The sequence below is a fragment of the Dipodomys spectabilis genome, unplaced genomic scaffold (genome assembly GCF_019054845.1).
Source record: "Dipodomys spectabilis isolate Male_0828 unplaced genomic scaffold, ASM1905484v1 ptg000273l, whole genome shotgun sequence".
Classification (NCBI taxonomy): Eukaryota; Metazoa; Chordata; class Mammalia; order Rodentia; family Heteromyidae; genus Dipodomys; species Dipodomys spectabilis.
The window spans coordinates 9,712,205-9,738,182 of NW_024870950.1; the positions used below are offsets into that span (position 1 = coordinate 9,712,205).

The 25,978-nt window shown below is 46.9% G+C and overlaps 1 protein-coding gene across 5 annotated transcripts; it reads right to left on the reverse strand.

Annotated features, from left to right (window-relative positions):
- Positions 1–1,913: 1,913 nt before the first annotated feature.
- LOC122126095 (cocaine esterase-like) lies at positions 1,914–23,474 on the reverse strand. 5 transcript variants are annotated; one of them, XM_042700663.1, is made up of 12 exons: positions 9,680–9,796; positions 7,496–7,700; positions 6,137–6,278; positions 5,391–5,524; positions 5,052–5,310; positions 4,536–4,634; positions 4,163–4,303; positions 4,000–4,071; positions 3,627–3,771; positions 3,131–3,268; positions 2,602–2,674; positions 1,914–2,246 (listed from the first exon to the last, which is right to left on the reverse strand). In XM_042700663.1, exons 1-12 carry the CDS (start codon positions 9,753–9,755, stop codon positions 2,075–2,077), a joined length of 1,656 nt encoding a protein of 551 aa, XP_042556597.1. In that variant the 5' UTR covers positions 9,756–9,796; the 3' UTR covers positions 1,914–2,074. The 5 variants fall into 5 exon arrangements, with proteins under 5 accessions (XP_042556597.1, XP_042556600.1, XP_042556599.1 ...); XM_042700666.1 differs by lacking the exon at positions 9,680–9,796 and adding an exon at positions 6,806–6,976 and having other exon boundaries at positions 7,496–7,529; XM_042700665.1 differs by lacking the exons at positions 1,914–2,246; positions 2,602–2,674; positions 3,131–3,268; ... (6 more) ...; positions 6,137–6,278; positions 7,496–7,700 and adding exons at positions 13,595–13,667; positions 14,133–14,267; positions 14,693–14,837; ... (6 more) ...; positions 17,957–18,161; positions 23,356–23,473 and having other exon boundaries at positions 9,777–9,826.
- Positions 23,475–25,978: the final 2,504 nt, after the last annotated feature.

Genomic DNA, 25,978 nt, shown 5'->3' on the forward strand with positions numbered 1-25,978 from the left:
CTTGCTATACCACTTGAGTTACATTCTTCAGTCATTTCTTTTGCTTTCGTTATTTTTCTTTTTTAGGTCTTTTTGTCCAGACTATCCTCAAACTGTGACAATCCTACCTTTGGTGTCCTCCTTAGCTGGGATCCCAGGCACATACCACCTGGCTAGTTTGTTGAGATTGGTGCCTCGTTAACTTTTTGTGGGGGCTCTACTTGAACTGTGATCTTCCCAGTTTTCTCCCCGAATGGCTGGATTATAGGCATAAACCCCTGCCCAGCTTTGAACAGACACTTTAAAGAGGCAGTCACTACCAAGGTCAAATGAAGGTGGTTTGGTATTGAAGAACATGTGCCTACAAAATTTCAGACTCCTATTCTTCCTGTTTTCCTCATCATAGCCCCATATCTGAGACCACCCCCAGCCTGCAGGATGTCTCTTTGGTACCTCCAACTTCTTCTGTACCTCTCTCATCAGCTCTCATCACACTGCCCATTGTCCTGGAGCTCTTGTCCCATTTTTATATCTTGTTTATAACTAAGCAAACAGCTGCTACTGTGTCTCTACTTTCCCTTCTTCCAGTCTCTCACAGATCTAGTCTTCACTTACCACCTAATCAGCAAGGTGGGGTAAGGCTGGGAAAAGTGGGCTTGGCAGGAGGTGGAGCTGAGCCAGCAAAGGTTGATAAACAGACCATGAGGTGGTGACTCTTCCCTGCCGCTTTTGGCCTCTTTCTAAGTGACATCTGGCTTCTTGAAGCCCCTCCAAGATATCTAGAACCCTCTCTGGAGATGAGAGTCTTATGGATTTATCTGCCTGGGCTGGGTTCAAGGATCTGCTTTGAGATGAATCAAACATGGTAACACTTTTGACATTCACTCAGACTATTTGCCAAACGAAGCAGGTGAATGGGTGAATCCAAATTGCAAACTTAATTGTAAACAATAGGCTATTAAAAAGGAAGATCACTACTGAAAATCTAAAATGTACTCTGGGAGCCCCTTTGGGGAAGATTCCTCTGCATCAGTGGAACTAACACCACACAGAACATGTCCTCAATAGGAGCTCAACGAGCTCTCAGGACATAGTGAAGTATTTATTGTACATGAGTTCTATGCCCTCCAAGGGAGTCTCTGACCTTTGCCCAGTCTCTCAGCCCAGGCCTTACAGTGTCTTTGTCTCTACCTGGTGTCTAAGTATGGACAAAAAGACAATGTTCACATCCATATAAGAGGACCAAGGGAGCTTATTTTCCCCTTTTGCCACCTGAATGCCCATGATAAGGTGCCATCTATGAACCAGATAGCAAGCTCTTAACAGAGAGCTTGTGTCACCTTGATTCTGGACTTCCCACTGTCTAAAATGGAGAGCAATAAGCTTCCATTTTGTATAAACTAGCTGGCTTTTGATATATTTGTTTTAGCAGCTGGAATGGCTGGAGACACTAGGCCTTCTGTTGTTCAGGTTCTCTAATGGCGCTTGCAGGTATAAGAATGTGAGGGATTTCTGAGAAGCTGATGTAGGATTCTGATAACTTGTAGGAACGACATTCTCAAGACAAAAACAAAAACAAAAAAAAACCCATTTCTCAATCTGGAGAGGGTATGGAAGGATTGATGGAGAAGAGAAAGGGTGGGAGAGATGAGGGGAAGGATGGAAGGGAGCCAAGCACAATGGGATGTGAAGGAAAGGGCATCCATTTACTGACTGTAGCAGTGCATGCCTAAAATACCAGCCATTTGGGAGATATGATCTAGACAAACTCAAACTGGGGAGATTCTATCTCAAAAACAAAAACACAAGGGCTGGGATCATAGGTGAAACGAAGAGCACTTGACTAGCAAGCAGAAACTCTTGTTTCTGGTACCACCACCACCACCACAATGGAACAATCAAATAAATGACCCTTGACAGGCTTGGAACAAGCATTATGCAGGGGGTTCTTTATACATGTTGGCTAAATGGACAAATGAAGAAGGGACAAATGGTTCAGCAAACGGTCGAGTTAACTATTGCTTCTTGGTAGGTGTGTGAACACCTTCTATTGATTGCACCTGCCTTCAAGCCCACCTCTCCCAGTTATCCCTCCCTACAGCTCTGTGTGCTTCTTCTCAGCCTCTTCCAGCTCCTGGATCTTGGTCCAGAACTTCAGCCTGGAGGCCTTCAGGGCCTGGCCTACGGCAGGATGGATGCCCAGCTGTAGGTACTGCTTGTTCTCATCAAACAGGGGCCAATGTATCAGGTCCTCGCTGTTGGGGTTCCTGTGGACACACACCCTCCCAGCAGGGCAGTGAGGGTCATTCTAAGTCCTTGGAGCCTAGACCCAATCATCTGGTTGGGATCAAGGGTAGTAGCATAGCAGAGGAGGGGCCTTCCTGGGATCAGAAAACAAGGATCTCTCATGAGTGGCTGCTTCACCTGATGCTTCATAGAGCAAGTGCCAATATTTCCAGGCATTCCAGGTGGCCTGCATTCCAGTTTGCCAGAGTAAGGGATACTGACTGCCCTCTCTTGAATCAGAGATGCAGCTTTTGTGTAACTTACTGAGGCCCTTGCAGATAAGAAAAGCACTAGGTGGACTTTAGCATGGGGAAGTGGGGTTGGGGGCATTCTCACCCATTTCGAGCAAAGTTGGCCCAGTACTTCATCATCCTCCTGCTCAGAAGTTTCTCTTCTTCAGTGAAGTTAACTGCCCAGAGGACAACAAGGATCCTGAGGTAGCTACCCACCACCCTGTCATGTTCTAAGTTTTCCATCCACCCTGTAGCCTGACAGGACTGGTCATTTCATCTCTACTCAGAGCCAGGCTCTTCCATTGCTCAGCCTGCCATTAATCTTCCCAACAGCAAGCTGAATCCACATGATGCTCATTTCTGGCCCCCAAATCCCTTCTTTCCTCTGGTTCAGTGTTTTGAACCACTCGCATCTGAGCCCGTGTCTGGCTCTGTGCTGGGGTTGTGGGCACTGGAGCAGGCATACCCTGGAGTAGGAAAGGGCTTGGATGTGAACCTCTTGGAGCACTTGAAACTGTAAGACCCTGTCCACTCTTCGAGCTTCAGCATGTTCATTTAGAAGATGAGGGCAACCATCCCTTAGGAACTAGAGTGAAACCCATTCCAGTCCCTAGGCATTGAGGAAGACTCACCCTTCCTGCCACTAAAGATGCTTCCAAAGATGAAGGGAACCTCATCACCATGGTCTGCCTTCACTTGAGGTGGCTTGATGTTCTTGAGGAAGTGGGCCTTGTGCTGGAACTCGTAGAAATAGACAGGGGCATGGGAACCTGGACGTGTGGACAGGGAGTGACATGATGCTTTACCCTCCCCACCAACAACTGTCATGCTTCCTTCTTGTTGACAAGTCCAAAGCCTAGGGAGTTCCAGACTAGAACAGGCCTAGTGGGAAGAACAGGCCTTCATGGTGCAATCATAGCGTTGGCTTTTCTAGCTGTGTGTTTTTGGACAAATAAAACAGGAGTGATGCTATCAATTCATAGGAATTACTGAGATGATGGTCATCAAAATCTTGGCTCAGGGGCTTGGGAAAGAATTGGCTTGGAGTGGGGCAATACTAGTTTCATCGGATACCCATAGGTCTGAGCTGTCCTCAGACAGTTAGGCCTCTATCACAGAAAAACTCACACTGAAAACTCGCTGCTTGGAGTGCAGGTATCACGAAGATGATATCTCCCATCAGCTCCCAGAACCGAGTTTGGATGATTTTGGGGTCTTCAGTGTTTATTAAGTACTCCTCCTTCAGCAGTTCACCATACTTAGCAGGCCACATCTAGCCAAGAGGGACAAGGAAGAGTTAGGTAAGGCAGACACCTAGGCAAGTAGCCTCAGGATGGAGGAATAGGGCATGGATTGCACGAGGTAAAGAGGGAAATGGCCAAAGACTGGGATTGCCTCATCCAAAAGGACAAGTATATTTCAGCCATTATTCCTGGGGCATGTCACAAGGGCAAAGCATCTAGGGTGACTTTTTTATTGTTTGCCATCCAATAACTCTCACCATGATTTCCAACGTGTTTTGTAGAATAGCCTGAATTGTCTCTCTGTCTATTTCTTTTGAGGTGCTCATGTCCTGGGAGGCAAGGGGAAAGTCTTGGGTTGAATGATCCTGAAGCTATAACTGTAACCAAACACCAGGCAAAGGGACATGGAATGGACCTCACTCTGTGGAGAACCCAGCCAAACTCATCAGTGTTGACACCAATGATGCTGGGGACACGTTGAAAGTGAGCAGAGGCCAGCAGCTCCTTGGGGTGCCTGGGTAGGAAGGTCCCATCGACCACACCAGGGATCATCTTGAATGCCTGAGGGGACATTCAAAGACAAGGAACAAGTTGAAGCTTAGAAAATTTCAGATATTCATTAGTTCCTTAAACTTGTTCCTGCATCATCTCCACACTAAAATTTCCTTATCTAGTACTGCCTAATGGCAGGACACAGTGGTGAAACATCTGTCTATGTGAGTTTAAAGTCCATTTACGCTTTTGCCCTGCTCCCCATTGGCCTCTTCCCCATGCCCACCTCATTCAGACTGACCTTGGTAATAGCCAGCATTTCCTCTTCACTCTTGGCCCGCAGGCAGCGCACCAGGGCCTCTGAGTCTACCTGCTCACAGGCAGACAGGTTGGCCACCATCTGGAAAGCAATCAGGCAGGGGCTGCCTCATCCTTGCAGGCAGGAGAAAGGGTTTTCCCAGACCCAGATGGGTGCAATGCTCCTAAATCTCCCAGGGTATGGAGTGTGGGGTTGCAGGGGTGAAATTGTTCCCACTTCCCTGATGCTCAGAGGCTTTGGCCAAAGGAGCCGTTCCCCCTGTTTACATGGTTCTGTCTATAATGAGAGCTTCTAGGAGCACGCTTTCTAGCCACAGAAAATGTGTGGCCTCAGTAAGGCAGAGAGGTGTGAACGTTGACCACTGAGCCCTTCACAAAGCCAAAGGAAATGCCCCCAAGGTGCCTTCATGGTGCTTGTTTCTTTACTAAAGAGAACAGAGGATCTGAGAGTGAAGGATGAAGCAGAAGGTCTGGGCCAAGGATGTTTGCGGGTACTCACTGAGGAGACCACATCAGAGGAACTGGAGATGAGGAAAGGAGAAAAGGCCACCCCACTCTCCATGATGGCACGATGGAAGAGTCCTCGGGACATGGGGGACACAACATGTGAGGACACACTTGTGCCACCTGCAGACTGGCCAAAAAGGGTGACCTGGTCGGGGTTGCCTCCAAAGTGGGCGATATTCTGTTGGACCCAGCGTAGGGCGGCCACCTGGTCCAGGTAGCCCCAGTTGCCAGTGGCATGCTGGTCTCCAGTGCTGAGAAGTGGCAGAGACAAGGGTCACAGGGCTGTCCAGCTCTGCTTGTCCCCCATTGCCCCGCTCAATCCCTCGCTCACCTGAAGAAACCTAGGACTCCCAGGCGGTACTGGATAGTGACCACCACCACATCCTCGGTGGCTGCCAGCGTGGATCCATCATACAAGGAAGCCATGCCCATAACGAGTGCACCACTATGGATCCACACCATCACCTGGGACAATTCAAACAGGTGCTATGTGGCTCCCACACAGTTCAAATCTCTTTAGGCCACTCCATATACTATCCACGGTCTTACTTCTGTATATTTACCCTTATGACACACCCCAGCAGGTGGTATGGTCTTTGCCTTGGCTGAAGCTTCAAGATCAATTAGGAATCCCTGCCTCTCATCCTTTAGTCTGCTCTATGTAACAAAGCTTGGCTTCACAAGTCTCAGCACCCCACTGAGTTGGAAGAAAATGCCTGTCTCCCTGTTAAACCTGTAAGAAAATCTATTTATCCTTCACCAGTACTGGCTCAAGAGATAAGCAGTACCTAGACTTTTTGATAAACTCAAAGTACAGCCTCTAGGTACTTGATTCAGTCCCCTGGGCACAAGTGTTGAATGAGAGTACTCAGTGAACTTCAGGGCTCTAGCCTCTGACTTAGTTGATCTCCTCCTGTGTCCTCACACCCATGGGTCAGCTGCCTAGCATGGATGAGAAGGCCTTTTTGGATCTGATAGGAAAATCCATACAGTGAGTCCTCTCTGTAGTGGAGACCAGGCTAATTATCATGCTGAAGAAATGTCTTCCCACCCAGCTGACCATGATCTAACACTCACGGGCAGGTTAGAGCCCTCATGCGCATGGGCAGGTGAGTAGATGTTGAGGTACAGGCAGTCCTCGGATACGGGAGTGTGAGGCAAGGTCAGATTCAACAAGGTCACAGCCAGTTCTCTCATTGTGTCAGCATTTTGCAAGCACCTGGTAACAATGCAAGTTATATATTTACTAGTATTTCCAGTCAGGAGCTCACCAAGCTGCATGGGCTGATCTAGAACCTCCTTGTGGCCCAGGTTTATCTCTAACTTCAATCTTCCTACCTCAGTCTCTAGAATACTCAGATTATAGGTATGTACCACCATGCCTACAACCATACTAGCTGACAGTCCAGTGTCAAAGACATAACCTGGATCTGGACTGGCTCCCAGCAACCTTTAGACTCTCTGATGTCCTGCTGATACATGACCCTTTTCTAAAGTCCCTTCCTACCCAAAGCCTTCCTTAAGGTTGTTGGGGGCCTTGGGATCCTACTCCTGAGGCTGGGAAATGTTAATTCCTAGAGTTTCTATGGGAAACATTAGCTGCAGGGCTTGATATTCACCGCTTCGCCCAGTGCCCATTCAGGTCTGGAGCAGTGAAGCTGTCACCACACAGGGGCAGTATGAATGAATGGTTACACTTAGGGTAGTAGAGTATTCCTGATGACCAACCAGGACTGGGAACCTTACCCTTCCTACAGCTGGATGCACACCATCGAGCTCCCTAGCCAATGGCACCTGGTCCTTGGGTAGGCATAGTGATTGTGATGCTTGGCTTTTCCAAAGAGTCACCACTGTTGCCCTCTTCAGGGACCTACAGCATCCTCTGCTGGAGTCACAGGTGCTTATAGGGACACCTCCCTGGACAGAAGAAAATACTTGCTCAGAGTATAAGTGTGTCTCTGCTCTTCTCTTGAGCATCTACCATAACACTCTCCACATGGAGACTGGCAAAGTTGTTCTAGCCTTAGTACTTCCATTAGAACCTTAGTACTTCCATTAGAAGAATGCACATGATGCTTGGTGCTGGTGGTTCACCCATATACTAGATACTCAGGAGGCTGAGATCTGACGATTGCAATTGTAAGCCAGCCTGTATAGACAAATCCTTGACTCTATTACTGAGCAAAAAAGCCCGTAGTGGCGGTGTGACTGAAGTGACAGTGTACTAGCCTTGAGAGAGTAAGAGAAGCAAGATCTGGAGGCCCTGAGTTCAAGTCCCAGAACTAGCAAGCATGCAAGCAAGCAAGCAAGAAACACATGGAAAATTTCCCCAATGCAAAGGGAAACTGGCTGTGAGTTTCAGATGGAAGAACCACTCAGTCTGACCCAGAGCTCTGTCCTATCCCAGACATCCCTGGGCTTCCTGGGAGAACTTACATGGCTGGGTAGGAGGTGGCATCCCTCACACCACTCCATGGTTCAGGGGGCTCTGGAGAGGCAAACCGCAGTGGTCCTACAGGTGGCTTGGCAAAGGGAATGCCCAGGAAGGTGTGCACTCCCATATTGGTGTCCATCACGTGAACAAGGCTACCCCGCACCTGCCCGGTGTGTGTGGTCCTGATGGGGCTGGCTCGGTCCTGGCCTGTGGATGGAGAGATACACACGGGAGTTGGGTGTGCCCCACCAGCTGCCACTCACACTGTGGCTCCTGTTATTTCTTGCTACTCACAGCTCAGCTGGGCAAAGGCCTCTGATCTGCAATGTCTTCCTATACTTCTTACCTGTTACACCAGCCCTCCCTCTCCAGTCCTTCTGAATTCTGTTTATATGCAATGAACACTTTGCCTAGTGCCTACGGATGAGGTTGAAGGTTGTGAATTCTGTGTGTATGCTAAAAAACAAAACAAAAAAACAAACAAACAAAACCCAGATCAATGTGTTTAAGACTTAGGGAATTCAATGGTTTTGAAGAAGCCAGGATTGATGGTATAAAAAAAAGTTCAGATCCATTTATTCCCCTATGGCTCGTTAATTGCCATTAGCCCTCTATGCCAGGTAGTCTAATATCCTTATATTGAAAATATTCAGAAAAATTTTGGAGACTGTTCTGATCATGTACAGAATTTTTCTTGCTGTTCCCTAAGTAATATAGTATTGCTATATAGCATGTACACTGGTCTAAGCACTCTAAGTAATCTAGAGTTTTTTTTTAATTTAAAGAATATATACTTAGGGCCAGTGCCGGTGACTCACACCTATAATTCTAGCTACTCAGGAGGCTCTTATCTCCAATTAATCACCGGAAGTGGAGCTGTGGCTCAAAGTAGTAGAGTACTAGTCTTGAGCAAAAGAACTCAGGAATAGCACCCAGGCCCTGAGTTCAAGCCCCATGGCTGACAAGAAAAACACACACATACAAAGAAAGTATATATGCTTAGATTCTATAAAAGAGCATCTGCACATTTTGGTATATGCTAGGAGGTTTTGGATTTTATCTCCCTGAATAGTGAGGACAACTCTATGTGAGGGCAAGCATAATTCCTATTTTAAATGAGAGTCATCCGGGAGGTCCAGGCAGATCTTTCTACCTGGAAGGCCTTGGTGATCTCTCAGAATTTAGCCCAGAGCAGACAAGTGAAGGAGCCAGACAGTGGTAGGCCGTGGGTGAGGTGAGGGGGGACTCTTTTGAGCAGATCAGTTGGAAGAGTGTTGGAGGATATTGTTAGATCCCTCTCCAAGAACTTGGGGTGAATGGGATTGAGGGCTTCAAACACACCCCTAGGTATTGGGTCCTTTTGACGTAAGTTCCTGAGAAGGGCTAGGAGATCACAAAGGGCACATGCTTTTTGCCCTGGAAAACAAGTCATATCTTTGCCCATTTGTCAGGCCTCAGATGCCTCTTATTTCTTTTTAAATCAGGGGATGGTGTACCTCCAGAGCTAGTAACTTTCTGGGGACCTCTTTAGAGGGTGCCTGCGTGCTTCTAAGGACCAAAGGCATTGTAATGGAGGGATAAATGATTGCATGAAGATATTACTATTGTCCTTAGAAGCACGAGAGGAAAAGTCCTATCCCCAGCTGCCCAGTTCTCAGATCACCCATCCTGGCTCCTCCCAGTCCTCCTCACTCAGCTGTCTATTCATTATCCCATGCACCAGCAGGCCCAACACTTTCTCTCTCTGCTTTTCAGGTCCACACTAGGTGCTTTGGACCTGTTGGGAATGCAAAATTCCCATACTCTTGTTTGTTACCACACTAGCTCCTTCCTTTGGAAGGCTTGCTTGCCCAAATCTCAGGCTTTACCTCTGAACAATGTGGTTTAACTGATTCTAGCTCCCATCACACCTTCAAGAATTCCCACCTTAGCAGGGTGCCAATGGCTCAAGCCTATAATTCTAGCTACTCAGGAGGCTGAGTCCTAAGGATTGCATTTCAAAGCCAGCCTAGGCAGGAAAGGCCATGAGACTCTTATCTCCAATAAACCACCAGAAAACTGGAAGTGGCGCTGTAGCTCAAGTGGTAGAGTGCTAGTCTTGAGCTAAAGAACTGAGGGACAGTGCCCAGGCCCAGAGTTCAAGCCACATGACCAATTAAATTAAATTAAATTTAAAAAATTCTCACCTCGGACCAAGAGGAGGGGAAGCAGAAGACCACAGGTCATGGTGCTCAACCATGAAGAATATTGGTCCATCCACATGGTTTGCTTGCTGGCTTGTGTCTGTGGTAGATTTGCTAAGGATCAAGCTTCATCTGAGGTGGAGTTTGGACCTACAAGGAAGTAGGCAAGGTGCCAGGTGGGTGTTGTAGGAGTGTGGCAGAGATCATAGGAAGAGAGAGAGAGTTCAACAGGCAGAGCATGATCACCTCTCTTATCTGCCTTCCATAAAGGGAGATACAACTGATCTAGAGTCACTGCATTCCTTCACAGCCCTTATGATGAGAAAGCAGCAGGGCTTTTTGGAGGAACTGTATGCTCAGTACCCCAGAGAGGCTGAATGAGTTTATCTTTGATGGAGTGGAATAAATTGTTTGAGTGAAGGCAGTGCTCCTTGCTGTGTCCTTCTTCTAGGCAACTGTGCCCCTCATCCTGAGAGCTCCTCTTGGCCTTCAGGACTTGTAGTTTACTGGATTCCTTCAAGGGTCCCTCAAGCCTTATAGTTTGGGTTCTTAGGGCCTCTGTTTGCCCTTCCCCATCCAGTTTTGGCTCTTTGAAATGTACACGTGACTGTGGCACTTCCACAGGTCTTCTGTCACCTGCTCACTGAGATCCAATCACTTATTCTCTGGAAGATCATGGAATAAGAGCCTGCTGGTGCTGCAGCCAGGAACCAGGCAGAACTCTCTAGGCCTCTGGTGCCTTGGGGAAAGCAAGGTGTCACCAATTGATTCTGAAACATCCCAAGGGCTGTGTGGATGGAGGAAAGTAAGCCTGGGTGTGGGAATGGCTACCACTCTGACTTCCCAAAGAAAAGGTGTCAAATCCAACCTCCAGGTAGTCTATAGCACCCCCTACAGCCCAATCTTTGGCTCTGTAGACCATCTCAGAGGCACTCAGAGCTCAGCAATGTTGCATTTCCTCTTCGAGCCTATGTGGAAGTAACTGCAGTTACTGAGGTCTGAGTAGCCAGCATGGTGAGACCACTGCTTCTCCTTGACTTGACCTCTACTCAACTAGCAAGGCCTGTTTTTGGATACAGGGGTTTCAACGCAATCCCATCTGGCCCAAGCCATGGTCCCAGCTTCTGCTTGAATAGACGTCTCTTTGCCCTTCATTCTGACTCAATTGATAGCTGGGTTGTTCAGCTGAGGGACCCAAGCTTCTTGAAGCTCAGTGCCTTTTTTTTTTTTTTTGTTAACTAGGACATTACTACCATTCTTCCTAATTCCAGGTGTTTTGTAGCTGGACACCACTGCTGTGATACTTCTGCAGGCCCCTTGAGTAAAGATCCTTATATGTCTTGCCCCTTCCCACACCATCATTCAGACACCTTGGCATTGATGGTCGCTGAGATCAGAGTAAAATTCTAGAAAAAAGGGAATTGAAGAGCCTCAGAAACATGCGCACATGCGCGCACAGACATGCTTGTGTATACACAGACATAGACAGAGAGATAGAGACACAGAGAGAAGTTGGAAACAAAGCTAAATGTGAGCTCTACCACAGTACACTCCATACAATCAGATTTTGACTCATAAGCCCAGTGAGCAACAGGTACCCTCATCTATGGTGGAGAAGCCAAATGATACAATCATTTTGCAAGATTGTTTGACTTTTTTGCTTAAAAGTTAAATGCACACTTATAATTCTACTCTCAGGACTTAACCAAAACTAAAATTAAAAATGCATATTAGTATTTTAAAGTATGAATGCTTGTAGCACAGAAAGTCAAATCAGAAAATATCCATAACAGCTTTATTTATAACCTAGGCGTGGTGGTGCATGTCTATAATCCAGTACTTCATAGGTGGATGCAACCAGTTTATGAGTTCATAGCCAACTTAGGCTATAACAAAAAAGAAAAGATAAATAAATTTAAAAATGGAAGGATTTTGAATGTGCATCAATTCTGAATGGATAAAATGCGTGCATGTCTGTGCATCATCTCCAGACTGCCACTCCACAGTGAAAGAAAAGACGTATGTCTTAAATCTCAGAAGTGAAGTGACAGAGTCCATCACAAAGATTCCATTTATACCACATGCAAAATAAGGTGAAGTACAGCAGCAGAAGCAATCAGATGATTGCTTTGAAGCAGCGTTCAAGGTAATGACTGACTGTAAAGGAAAATGAGAGAAGGCTTGGGAGTGAAGTCAACATTTTCCAATTTGATGATGTGGTAGGTGTATATGCTCCATATTTACTTAGGTTTACTTAACTGTACAACTAATTAATTTAATTACATGTCACTCATACCCCTTGGGCTGAGTGTGTAATTCAGTGATAGAATTCTTGCCCAGCATGCATGAAGCCCTTTATGAGGCAGGGCTTGTGGGAGGTATTAGGTCTTGGGGTCATTGTTTTGTGGGAAGAATTAATGCAGTTCTTATGAGCCTCAAGGAAGTTATGGATTAGCTTAAAGCAAGCTAATGTAGTTGTCTCTTCTGCACTTGTCATTTTGTTTCCCACTTCTGCCATGTGGTGGTGCACTCCAACGGGCATTCATGAGTAGTCCAACAGATGGTGGCATCTTAATCTCACTTCTGCATTCAAAACCAAAAGACATTCTTCTCTTCATAAGACTCAGCATCAGAAATGTTCTGATAGCCACAGAAGATGGATTAATACTCTTTCTCTAAATTATACTTGTGTGTGAGGTTGTTTTTCCCTTCTGTGATAGGAGGCCACAGTGAGTAGATATCATATCTAAAGCAGAAAGCAAGTCCTCACCTCAGCTGGCACCTTCATAAAGACTTCTTAGAGCTGTCAGTAAATCCCTGTGTGGTTTAAGCCACCAGCTTGGGATATGAGCTATTAACTTATGACCCAGTAAAGAAATTTGTTTGGATGTGCTTATGATACAGTGGGTGAAAGGGACTAAGACACTGTGCTTCTGGTATTAAGATTTTCAATTGGGCCCCTAGGGAGTATGAGGACATGGGTAATTTACTAAGGGGTGGACATGGGTTTATTACCCATGCTTGGAAAATAGTCTCCAAAGGACCTTGCTAAGTCATAAGGGAGGAGAAGGAACATGAGAAAAGGTGAGTAGACACAGGTGACACAGAACAATGTAGGTTTTGTCTCCCAATCACAGCTTCCTGGGGGGAATTTAGTGAGTCTGTGGCAACAAACATACAAGGGTTCCTCCTAAATGTTGGCTGAATGGATGGATGTGAATTTTGGAGTGAATTTCTGCTCCTCAATGGGTGTGTGGGGCCCTTAGGCTCACCCCACCTGCATTCAAGCCCATTCCTCCCCGACACACGCTCCTACAGCTCTGTGTGCTTCATCTGAGCCTCCTTCAGCTCCTGGATCTTCTGGGGCAGGGTCTTGGTCCAGAACTTCAGCCTGGAGGCCTTCAGGGCCTGGCCCACAGAAGGATGGATGTCCAGTTGCAGGTATTGCTCATGCTTGTCAAACATGGGCCAATGGAGCAGGTCCTTGCTGTTGGGGTTTCTGTGGACATGCCCTCCCATCAGGGCAGGTGAGGGTCACTCTGAGTCCTGCTGTGTCCAGACAGGAACCCCCAGAATTTGATCAAGTCAGGCAGTCCAGCAATTCCATATGTGGGGAATGAGGAGGAACTTTCCTGATAAGGGAAAGCATTAACTTCTCTCATAAGCAATGGCCTGTGGCCTGTTTTCTCCTGTCTTAAGAGGCAGGCTCTCATAGTACCATAGAGCTATAGCGCCCCCTCCAGGACACTGAGGTTAAGAGACAAACCATTACCCACATGTACCCTCTCAGAATGGGTCCCAGGCTTGTGAAGAGGGCAGGAATTGAATTGTGGCTATGCATGCTCATGAGGCAAACACACACAGGGGAGCACTGGGTAGACCCCACTATGGTGAAGTTCGAGCAGGGTGTCTACTTACCCATTCCGGGCAAAATTGGCCCAGTACTTCATCATTGTTCTGCTCAGCAGCTCTTCCTCCTCAGTGAGATCAACTACAAAGAGGAGAATGATGGTCCATTTCCTGGTCATGCCATCCTGGTGTCCAAATGGGCTCTATCTTTACTACCTAGTTGTGACCTGATGCTGGGCCCCCAGGCCCTCTATCTGCACTCAGGTCCAGACTCTCCTATTGCTCAACCTGCTTTTACTCTTTGCAGCCTTGGGGCTGCATTTGCTCTGTGCCCAGAATTCCTATCTTCCTCTGACCCTGAGAAGTCCTTTAGAAACAATCATGCCTTTGGAAGGTCCCTGCTCAGTCCCTACGTCAGACTCCAAGGTGGGATGGAGCAAGGTGGAGATAGCTTAGGCTGGAGTCGGGAGGGACTTAAAGTGATTCAAACCTCCTGTAGGCTTTTGAGCTGCAAATGGTACATACCAGATCCAGTCTTCTCTTGGCAAGCATTTCCTCTTCTGGACAGTGAAGATAACCACAGCTCTAGGGAATGAGAAAAACTCACCTTGGGTCCCAAGAAAGGATCTGAAGAGAAAGGGAATCTCATCGCCATGGTCAGCCTTCACACAGGGCGGCTTGATGTCTTTATGGAAGTTAGGTCGGTGCTGGAACTCATAGAAGTAGACAGGGGCATGAGGTCCTAGGGGTGTGGAGAGGCAATGACACAGTGTCCCTTCACTGGAGTTGCCCTTCCCCATTCTTGATGACTAGATATATAGGCCCAAAGCTGGCTAGAACATGGGTGGTGGAGTGGGGTACCCCACGCTGGAGTAGGGCCAGTGGGAAGATCCTTGGCTAACTTATGACCTTGGATTTGGATTGTCCTTTTGTGTTATCCTGGAGTAGTCACTGAGTGTCACTAATTCAGTTCCTCTTCCATCTAACGGAAGTGGTATCTGTCCCTTAGAGTAGTAATAAGGATTTCTGACCTGTGAGACATTAAGTGCCTGGCACTGGGCCCTTGAGAAAGCCACAGTGGGGGAACTTAACACGACAAAGCTCACCTCAGATGCACAGCTCTGAGCTGCCTGCTGGGTTGTGAGGCTTCAGTTACGGTCTACTCACGTTGAAAATGCGCTACTTGCAGAGCAGGCATCACGATTATGAAGTCTCCCATCATCTCTTGGAACTGGGCTTGGATGGTCTCGGGGTCTTGAGTGTTCCCCATGTACTCTTCTATCAGCAGATCACCAAACTCAAGAGGCAACATCTAGTCCAGTGAATGAGAATGATTCAGATTAGGCAGCTTCTGGGCAGCAGCCTCAGGATAGGGTGATGGAGTCTGGGGATAGGACAAGGTAGAGAGGGAAAGGGCCAAGCCTTGGGGTAACCCCACCCACAAATGCAGCACAGTTTAGACTTTTTTGAGGTGGGGTCAGTTCTTGGGCAACGTATCTGGGATGACCGCTAAGATTCTCACCAGCTGCTTTGACCTTCTCTGCAGGATAGCTCGCACTGTGTCTCTGTCTATCTTCTGGGTGCCATAGTTGACCATGCTCTGAATTGTAGGAGGAGAGTTTGTGTTGTGGTTCTGATTGGCCTATCGTTGTATAAGAGATATCCCAGACACCAAGGGGCTTGGATCTGAGCCTCACCGAGGGGATGATCCAGCCATACTCATCATTGTTGACACCAATGATGCTGGGGACGTATTGGAAGTCAGCAGATGCCAGCAGCTCCTCAGGATCCCTGGGCAGAAAGATCCCATCGACTATGCCAGGTATGATATTGAAGGCCTAAAGGAACATTCAGTGTCCAAGAGGAAGATTAGGTCACTTCTGACCATGGATAAGTTTCATGCCTTATATTCCTGTGTGAAAGTTTCATCCTAAGATTCTCTCCTCCACTCATGTAGACATGGCTTTAGCAAATCAGTCTCTATTCCCATCCTGTGGACTCAAAGATATCAGTGAACTATTAATGGAGTTTGAAGGGCACTCAGGGTTTCCTGCCCCACACTTTTTCACTTCTCTTCTTCCATGCCCACACAATTCAACCTGACCTTGGTAATAGCCAGCATTTCCTCTTCACTCTTGACCCGCAGGCAGCCCACCAGGGCCTCTGAGTCTACTTGTCCACAGGCAGACAAGTTGGCCACCATCTGGAAAGCAATCAGGTAGGGGCTGCCTCATCCAGATGGGTACAGGTGCCCCCCAAAGCTCTCAGGATACAAACCGTTGATTGCTACAGATGTGAAATGGTTCCAATTTTCCTGATCCTCAAAGGCCTCAGCCAGCAGAGCCATCTCCCCTGATTACATGATTATCTGAACTGTGAGGCCCCGGGAGCAGCATTTGCTGACCATTGAACACATATAGCGTCTGAGCGGCAGAGGGGTGTGGAACTCTCAGTAGTTCCCAAAGCACCTCCATGGTCCTTGCTATTCCTACTAAAGAGACAGAGAACCAAAGGCTCTGAGAGCAAGGGGGGGGGGGGATCCAGTGCATCTGGCCTGGTTGTGTTGTGGGCACTTACTGTGACAACTGCCTCAATGGAACTGGAGATGAGGGTGGGCACCAGGGCCATCCCACTCTCCATGATGGCACCATGAAAAAGTCCTTGGGACATGGGTGACAGGACATGCAAGGACACACTTGTACCACCTGCAGATTCACCAAAAATGGTGACACGGTCGGGGTTGCCTCCAAAGTGGGCGATATTCTGTTGGACCCAGCGTAGGGCGGCCACTTGGTCCAGAAAACCCCAGTTGCCAGTGGCATGCTGGTCTCCAGTGCTGAGAAGTGGCAGAGAGAATTTATTATAGGACTGTCCTGGCTCTGCTAAGCCTCCATTGCTCAACTCGATGATCAGGCTCACCTGAAGAAGCCTGGGACTCCCAGGCGGTACTGGATAGTGACCAACACCACATCTTCAAAGGCTGTAAACACTGATCCATCATACAAGGAAGCCATGCCTATAACCAGTGCACCACCATGGATCCACACCATCACCTGGGGAAATCAAGGCAGATGTCATATGGTTTCCACATGGCCCAAGTCCCTTCTTGGGTGGCTCCTTAGATTTGACACCATTTTGGCTGTGTTTACCTCCCTACATAGGTAGAACCCCAAGCTGACTTGTTGCCTTGGCTATGATCAGAGGGCCCAGCTGAATGAAGAATAGTATTTAGGAGTGTACCCTAATGTCAGAGCTTGATACCATTTCCCCTAGAACTTTCTGTGGGGAAACAAATGGCATGGATTGTCTCATGTAACATTGATTTAAAAACTGTTTTCCAGTCTCAATGGCTGGAGTCAGTGGCAACTGACTACCCCAGCTGACCATGGTCTGATACTCACCGGCAGGTTAGAGCCCTCATGTGCATGGGCAGGCGAGTAGATGTTGAGGTATAGGCAGTCCTCAGATATGGGGATGGGAGGCAGGGTCAGATTCAACAGTTTCAGAGCCTGTGTCTTCATTGCAGTGATGTCCTGCAGACAGCTGGTGAACAGTTATAACAGACAGTCAGCCAGTAGCTAGCCCTGGACTGAACTAGACCCTTGCTGTGGATTTGCCATCATTTCCTGATACCCTGCTCACATACGACCCTTCTCTAAAGTTACTTCCTAGCCAGCTGCAGGTCATAGTATCTGGGAAGCCAGGGTAGAACTCTGATTTCCAGGGAGGCTACAAGGTTACTAATCTTGGATCCTATACTTCCAAAGTTGGGAAATCGTGACTCCTGGGAGTCCCTGTGGGAAACCTCAGTTGTAGATGTTGACATTCACCACTTTTTCCAGTACCCATTTAGGCCTGGAACAGGAGAGCTGCCACCACACAGGCATAGCATGAATGAATGAAGGTTGGTTTCTCATAGGCTGAGGCATGAGTTGACCATGTTCAGACTCTCATGACCAGAATCTTTTCTAGTTGGAAGGACACAAATGTGTTTCCGGGTCCTGTGGGTTGGCACAGTGACTATGGAGCTTGATTTTTTTTAAATTTTCATCCCCTCTTCAGGGATGTGCAGCCTCGGCTGCTGGAGTCAAGGACTCTCAACAGGTTCCTAGAGCCAGCCTACACCTCTCCAAGTATACCTCCTCTGGTGGCAGAGAATATGTGGCACAACCCAACTCAGGTGTCTGTTACTCTTTTTAGTGCCTGGTACTAGCACAGTCCACGTGCCGAGACCTGAGCCTGGAGCGGGCAAAGTTTCAGCACCATCTGAGCCTCAACACCATTATTGAAAAATGCACAGAAAATCCCCACAACGTAAAGGGAAACTGGCTGTGATGTTCAGATGGATGAGTTACTAAGCTTGACCCATAACTCAGAGCTTCTGTCCTACCCCAGGCATGAAAGTACCTTGTGCTCCCTGGGAGAACTTACATGGCTGGGTGGGAGGTGGCATCCCTCACACCACTCCATGGTTCAGGGGGCTCTGGAGGGGCAAACCGCAGTGGTCCTACAGGTGGCTTGGCAAAGGGAATGCCCAGGAAGGTGTGGACTCCGACATGGATGTCCTTCACATGGACGAGGCTGCCCCGCACCTGCCCAGTATGTGTGGTTCTGATGGGGCTGGCTGAATCCTGGCCTGTGGGTAGAGAGATGCACATGAAGGTTGGGTGTGCCCCACCAGCTGCCACTCACATTGTGGCTCCTGTTGCCCCTTGCTACCCACATTCACCCTGGAAGAGTCCTTTCAACCTACCCAGCCAAATGACGGGAGGCACAAGGAGAACTCTTGGAATAGACTTGAAAATTTCTAATTCTCCCTCATCTCATGCTGGAGGTATGAAAAAAGAGCCTGCTAAGAGCAGGAAGGAGAGAGCTGAACCTTGAAGCCCTTCCAAGAGCAGACCAGTGAGAGCCACAGATCATAGAATTTCAGACTCCAAAACTGTGAGAGCTAAACAAACCTATTTTCTTTATACATTACCCAGAAATATTTTATTACAGCAACACAAAGAAGACTGAGAGAGAAAATTGGCATCAAGGGTAGAGTTATTGCTATACTATCTGAAATGTGATGTGGGAGTGGACCTTTTTCTTTTCTATTTTTTGAGACATTGTCTTATTATGTAGCTCAGGCTGACCTCTCCTTCATGATCCTCCCATCTCAGCCTTCCAAGGGCTGGCATTAGAGTCACAGACCACCATACAAAGGTTGGAAGTGGCTTTGGAACTAGATAAATGGCTAGAAATTGGAAAGGTTTGGAAGAACAGTCTAGGAAAATTCTAGAATGGAACATGATAGACCAAGAGACTAGAAGGAGCTAGAACTTTGTAGAGATTGGAGAAGTGGTCATGACTAGAATGTTAATAACAATGTGAATAGTGAAAGCTACGTTAAGGAAATCTCAGGTGGAAATGGAAACTGGAAATAAAGACTGGAAATAAAGACTTCCTCTATTACACCACTAGAAAGGAGTCACTACATTGCATCCATACTCCAAGAATTTACCCAAGGCCAAAATTAAGAGTGATGATATAGGGAGAAAGCTGAGTGGATATTTTTTTAAAATCTCTCTCTGTGTGTGTGTGTGTGTGTGTGTGTGTGTGTGTGTGTGTGTGTGTGTGTGTGTGTGTGTGTGCATGCTGGTATAGGGGCTTGAACTCAGACCATTTATGGCTGGCATTTTACCACTTGAATCACAACTCCACTTTTGGCTTTTTTAGTTAACTAGAGATAAGACTCTCCTGGGGGCTGGGGAGGTGGCTCAGTGGTAGAGCACTTGCCTTGCATGCCTGAGGCCCTGGGTTCCATTCCTTAGTACCACATAAAGCAAAAAGAAAACAGCCAGAAGTGGCACTGTGGCTCAAGTGGTAGAGCGCTAGCCTTGAGCTGAAGAGCTGAGGGACAGTGCCCAGGCCCAGAGTTCAGGTCCCACGACCGGACCCCCCCCCCCCAAAAAAAAAAAGACTCTCCTGGACTTGTCTGCTTGGGTTGGTTGGGTTGAAATAATCAGATTTCAGCCTCTTAAGTAGCTAAAACTATAAGCATGAGCCACAACTAGTGGTTTTTTTTCCCATTTTCAATGATATTTATAATAATAGTATGATAAAACTTGCCCTTCTGAGCACAAAGCTGATGTTAAACCTCAGTACTGACAGAGAGAGAGAGAAAGAAAGAGAAAGAGGGAGGGAAGGAGAGAGGAAAAGGGGGAAAGGAGGAAAGGAAGAGAAGGAGAGGAAAAGGAGGAGGAGGAGGAGGAGGAGGCAACAATGATGGAAGAAAGCAAGACTTTATGCTTCAGAAAAAAATCAGAAAGAAGTCCTGAAGACATCACAGAAATCTTCTAGGCCCAGAGGGCCCTGGATGGCAGAAAGGGCACAGAAAATGAGCCAGGGATGTCTTCACAGGCTCACTGTCTGGGGTTACCTGAGGATTCTGTGCCTTGCATCCCACTATAATGTTCTGGATCGATTTCAGCTGTGGTTCAAGACAGCCCAGGCATAGCTCCTGATGCTGTTCCAAAAGCAGCAAACATCAGCTCTTAGTGCCATCCACCTGGTGCTAATTTTGCAGGCACACAGAATCTGGAGACCATGGAGTCATTATGGCTTCCAGTAAGATTTCAGAGGACAGGCTGGGAGGCCCTGCTGCTGAGGTAAAGCCACTGCAAAGATTTTACCCTAGAATGCCCAACAAGGCTCGACGAATGAAATCACTGCTCTTGAGACCTCAGCATTGAATAACTCCTTCCTGGAGGCTGGCAGGTCAGCCTGGGGACAGGCAACATCACAACCTCAGAGTATCACTAGGGGCGGGGCTGCCAAAGCCATGAAGACCACTGCCCCCCTGCCACACACACACAGAGTGCTCAACTTGAAGTTTTGCCATCCTGTATCCCTTGCTCAGTTTCAGATTTGCTCAGGATTATTGACTCTTCTGTTTATCCTTCTTAGAATAAGATTTTTGTTAACCTGTGTTGGATTCAACTCTATATTTTGAAACTATGTAACTTGTTAGCTTTTTTTTTTTAATTTTAAATTTACATGCTGATAGTGAAAAGGAATTTGCCTTGAGTTTCAGATGGGATTTGGGACTTTGGATTTCTGTCTGTGCCAGAAGGAGCTAACCCTTTGAGACTAAAAGCATGGAATAAAAGCATTTTGCATTGTGAGAAGTATATGAATCTTGAAGACAGGGAGAAAATGGAGAGAATGCCGTATTTTGGATAGGATTTATCCCCCAAAGGGGAGATGATTGGTACTATTGTGGTTTGGTGTTGAGGAGAGGGAACCTCTAAGGAATAGGATGCAGTGGGAGGTTATTGTAAAGGATTAATGATCTTTCAGAGTGGTTTAGACCTTGTAGGAGTGGATTTGCAACATTGAGAATGAGATGTTAGGAAACAGGAAGTCTGGCCAGGTACAGTGGTACACATCTGTAATCTCAACTACTCAATCTCCGACTGGCCTGGGGAAAAGTTCAAGACTCTCAGAAAAACAAACTAAAATGAAAAGGTTTAGAGGCCTGGCTCAGGTGGTAGAGAACTTGCCTAGCAGATTTGAAATCCTGAGTTCAATTCATACAGTAATGATGTAAATCAAACCAAACCAAACCAAACCCAAAACAATTTTTGGCTTTTCCACCCTGTCTATTGCTTCCTTTCTCACCCTGTGATCTCTCCCCATATGCTCTATAACAAGAAGGCCTCACATGCATCCAAACAAAGGGTCATCAGACCAAACATTTCAGACTCCATAAACTTGAGCTAAATAAACGTATTTATGTTATTTATACATAATTTGGCACCAAGCATTTTGCTTTAGCAACAAGAACCAAACTAAGCTATGTTTTAAATGAAAAAGTCTTCCCAGCAGCATGCTACTTACACATAATTCTGTGCTGAATAAAATATTCCTCTGTGTAATACACTTCAGTCACTGCCACTGAAGTTTCATGCTTACCTGTATTATGACAAAGTAGCAAATCTGTTGAAAGTTCCCTGCTTAAAGACTTGTTACACAACAATGTTTCATTCTTTAACAGATTCCCTTCCATTAAATAGCATCAAGAAGCTCTGTCTTGCAGGAGTTCAAGGAAGTAGAAAAGACTGGTACCAGAAAGGGGATGAGATTGTGATCATTTAGGTGCAAATGGAGCCAAAAGCATAAATCTAGTTTTGGTCGAAGTCCCAAACACTGTGTAAAAAAAAAAGTCTTGTGATCTGAGGATGTCCCTGGAGTAGCTAGGACTGGTTGGGATCCAAATCCATGCTCTTAAGGCTTGCTAATGATTCTTTTTGAACGTAACTTCAAGGCAAAACACCATCTCAATAAGAGCCATCAGTGAGGCTGGGCAGATCTGCTACTGGTTCTGATGTCTTCTAGTGGTAGCCTGGCCATAGAAGGCAAGAAAGAGAGTGGGCCATAGGAAACAGATGGGTGAGCCTTCCCTTGAGCAGATGAAGAGAAGGTGGCAGGCTGGTCCTGACAGGACTAGTAGAAAAGCAGGCAGCCAGGGAACTAATGCCTAGACTTGCAGATTTCAGGATAAACCGATAAACCAAAATCTACCTGACAACAAAATGAAAGCAAGGGGCTACAAAAGAAAAAATAAATAAGCCCCCTTTAAGTAAGAGTAAAAAAAAAAAAAAACTGAGGAGATTAGTATAGGGTCCTAAGTTTTTGGTGTCAGGGAATAGAAAGGAGACCCATCAATCAAAAAAGTCATCTTTGATGGATGCCAGTGGATCTGTAATCTTAGCTACTCAGAAAGCTGAAATATGAGAACTGAAGCTCAAAGCCAGCAGGGGAGAAAAGTCCAAGACTCTTATTTCCAATTGGCCAGCAAAAAACAGGAAGCAGAAGTATGACTTAAGTGGTAGAGCATCTGCCTTGAGTGGAAAAAGCTAAGAAAAGCGACCAGGCTCTGAGTTCAAGTTCCAGGACTGCCCCCCCCCTCCCAAAAAAGATATCTTCAAGAACCTCAGTTGTCTCTGTTTATTTCAAGGCTAATCTTGGTAACCTCAAAGATAAAGCAAGGTGGCATGTCTATACCATGTGTTCTTTTTGTCTACCATATTTCTTTTCTAAGAAATTTTCCTATCGCCTTTACTTATGTTTGTGTCTTGCCTGAATTCTCTTGTCAGATATAAGCACCCAACTGAAGTCAATTTAGCTGTCTTAAACTTCTGGTAGCAGTAGTTCAGAGGAGAGGAATAAAGGGCCCAGTCATGCCCAGGCGTGGTGCCTACCTAGGCTAATGTCTAATGAAGGCCTGGTAAGCACAGAGTACCATTACCTTTGCCCTACTTGGCCAAGCCCTGCTTTTGCCAACCAGGTCCATGAGATGGGAAAGACTCAGTGAACTTCTTGTAGCTGCTTTCCCATGCGGTGCCTGGGATTCTGTTTTCCCCAAGGGCAAACAGAGGAACCTAGAGCCCCTTTGAGAGGGCCAGGACACCTGTTTCATGAAGTCATGACACATTCAAAGTCAAATGGCAGCAGGAAGCTATTAAAAAGCTTTTGTTTTTTTTATTACCTATTAGTCACACAGTTCCAGCTATAAACACCAAACACAGAGGCTGCTAACCTTCTCCTGCTAGTCTGCTGCTCCTTACAACCCGATTCTCAGTCCACTCCTAGATGTTAGGTGTTCTTCTGTGGCTCCCAAGCTCTCTGTGCTTCCCAGGTCCCTCCCTTGAACATGAGCACAGGATTCAAATGCTGTCAGCAACACCAGCTCCTTTCTCCCACTCTTCCCTCCCATACTCAGGCTCTGCCTCTGCAGTTGGGCAGATCTGACCCCATCCCTTTTGCTCCTACAGGAGCCTCACCCTGGGCCCTGAGAAGGAGAAGCAGGAGCCCACAGGCCACGGCACTCAGCTGTGCTGGGAGTCGGTCCAGCATGGTAGTCTCTCACAGGCCTGGTTCAGCGCTGTTTCAAAACAGGACAGAATTCAGGACAGCAGCCGGGATCTAGCCAACCCATCTACGGGGAGGAGGCGGGGCGCTGGGTGGGGCTTCCTTTACGAGTTAGGAGAAAGGCTCTGAGCAGGAGGAGGTCCCCGGAAGTCAGTGGGCAGAACAAGGGGAGTGGCTGCTTCTCTTTGTGTCTTCTTGAAGGGGCACTCAGCCTGGGTGGTGAGTGGCTTTCTGCAGTCTCTCCAAGGTATCAGATCCCTCTGTCTAAAAACGTGCTCACTAAGTTCTGTCCTTGCCTTCACAGGCCAAATGAGGACACTACGGATGGGAAAGCTGAGAATGGAGGCTGGGAACAGAGAAGCAGGTTCAGGCTCCCACAGATAGATAGACAATGGCCCCCACTTAACACAGGGAAAAGTCAAGTCCTTGAACAAAGACAGGGAGCTGTGCCTGTATCCTTTACAGGATTCCTCCTTGTACTCATTGCTATTGTTTACCAGCCTGCCTTCAAGGTTCTCCATCCATTAGTGTCTACATAAACCCCTTCCTATTTGGGAATTCAAACACACTTGTTACTGTGGCATTGCTTAAGGACCTACCTCCCTACTCACCCCACCCCCACTCTCTTGGCTACCCTGGTGACTGTGATCAAGTCATTTGCCCACTTGACAAATACTTCAGGGGAACTTGTGGGTTGCATCACTGTGCCAGGGCTCAGGGCCTGTGGTAAGCTGAAGACAGGTCTGTAATTGGGAGTTTGTGAAGCACATAGAATCCTGCCAGGATACAGTGAATCACCAGGGTCCAGGAGCTGAAGCCCAGCCAGACTTCCTGGAGGAAGAGTTGTTATGCTTAATTGTACACTGCCTTAAGAACCAGCTTGGCTTCTTCATTCAAGTGCCCAATATTCTTTGGCACCTAAAGCCATGGGCTGCCATCTTGCCATGGGGTTCATTTCTCTGGTGTGAAATGGCTAGGACTTCTTTGACTTCTGCCCCATCAGCAAGGCCTGTTGTGGATTCCAAGTCTCCTGTCCAACACATTCTGGCCCAAGCCATGTTCCCAGACCCTTCCTGGGTGTATGATCTCTCTGCCTTTCATTCTCCTGACTTCATAGCTGGGCTGTGGACCTGAGACCTCAGCAACTTGCAACTCAGGATCATAATAAAATTTCTGTTAACTGAATATCCCAATTCTTCTTCCTAATCCCAGAACTGTTGTGTACCACTATTGGGGTGGAGGTTCCTATGTGCCCCACCACTTCCCAAATCATCATTTAGCCACACTGATCAATGATGACCATGGTAAGGGTAGAAATGTGGAATGCTGGAGTCTCAAAAGGCTTTTTTCTTTCTTTTCTGTCTGTTGTAGGGCTTGTACTCTGGGCCTGGGTGCTATCTCTGAGCTCTTCAGCTCAAGTCTAGGGCTCTACCACTTGAGCAATAGTGCCACTTCTGGTTTTCTGGTAGTTAATTGGAGATAAGAGTCTCACAGACTTTCCTGCCTGGGCTGGCTTTGAACCACGATCCTCAGATCTCAGTCTCCTGAGTAGCTAGGATTACAGGCATGAGCCACCAGCACCCAGCTTCTCAGAAGCATTTCTGTGTGTGTGATGCAAATTCTGTGTGTCATGCAAATTCACATGTGTCTAGTGATCTGGAGAAAGACAGGTAAAGACAGAGAGAGAGAAAGAGAGAGAAACAAAGAGACAGAGACAGACAGACAGACAGACAGACAGACAGAGACAGAGGGAGAGACAGGGCAAAGACAAAGTCACACACGCACAATTCCAGCAATTTGGAAGCCTAAGGCTGAAGGATTCCCTATGCCAGATCATCACAGACTATGTAGCCAGATATTACTTCTAAAAATCCCTGAAGTAAGTTAATTAATTAAAAATAAAATGAATTAAAATGGAAGTCCAGGGCTGGAAATGTGGCTTAGTGGTAGAGTGCTTGCCTCGCATACATGAAGCCCTGGGTTCAATTCCTCAGTACTATATAAACAGAAAAGGCCAAAAGTAGCACTGTGGCTCAAGTGGTAGAGTGCTATCCTTGAGTAAAAAAGAAGCTCAGGAATAGTGCCCAGACCCTGAGTTCAAGCCCTGGGACTTGCCAAAAAAAAAAAAAAAGTCCAGTGAGATATCACAACACAACCCCCTTTAAGGTCACCAAATTTAAGAACCAAATTTATCCAAGTATGTGGGTAAATGGGGGAATTTAATTGCATGGAATTATTTCCTAATCAAGCTCTTAAAAAGGAAGGTAACTACTAAAAATCTAAAATGTGTCATAAAAATCCCCTTGGGGAATATTCTTGTGCATGGACAGAGATGACATCACCCAGGGCTTGTTGGCAGCTCTCAGGATTCAGTGAGGGATTTATTATGCACCAATCCTGTTCACTCTTAAGGTCTTTGAGCTCTGCCCAGTCTCTCAGCCCAGGCTTCAAGGTATTCTTGTCTGCCACCTAGTGTCCATGGCAGACATGGCAATGTGAGAATTCTCTCCATTCCCCAAAGTCAGGAAGCGCTAG

Excerpts from the sequence above, each read along its gene's own strand:
- LOC122126095 (XM_042700662.1), bottom strand. The coding sequence starts at position 23,428 with ATGCTGGACCGACTCCCAGCACAGCTGAGTGCCGTGGCCTGTGGGCTC. Across the intron at positions 16,362-16,444 it reads GGAGTCCCAGGCTTCTTCAG|CACTGGAGACCAGCATGCCA; the intron begins GTGAGCCTGATC and ends GCCACTTCTCAG. Across the intron at positions 13,668-14,132 it reads ATCCTTTCTTGGGACCCAAG|TTGATCTCACTGAGGAGGAA; the intron begins GTGAGTTTTTCT and ends TCCTCTTTGTAG.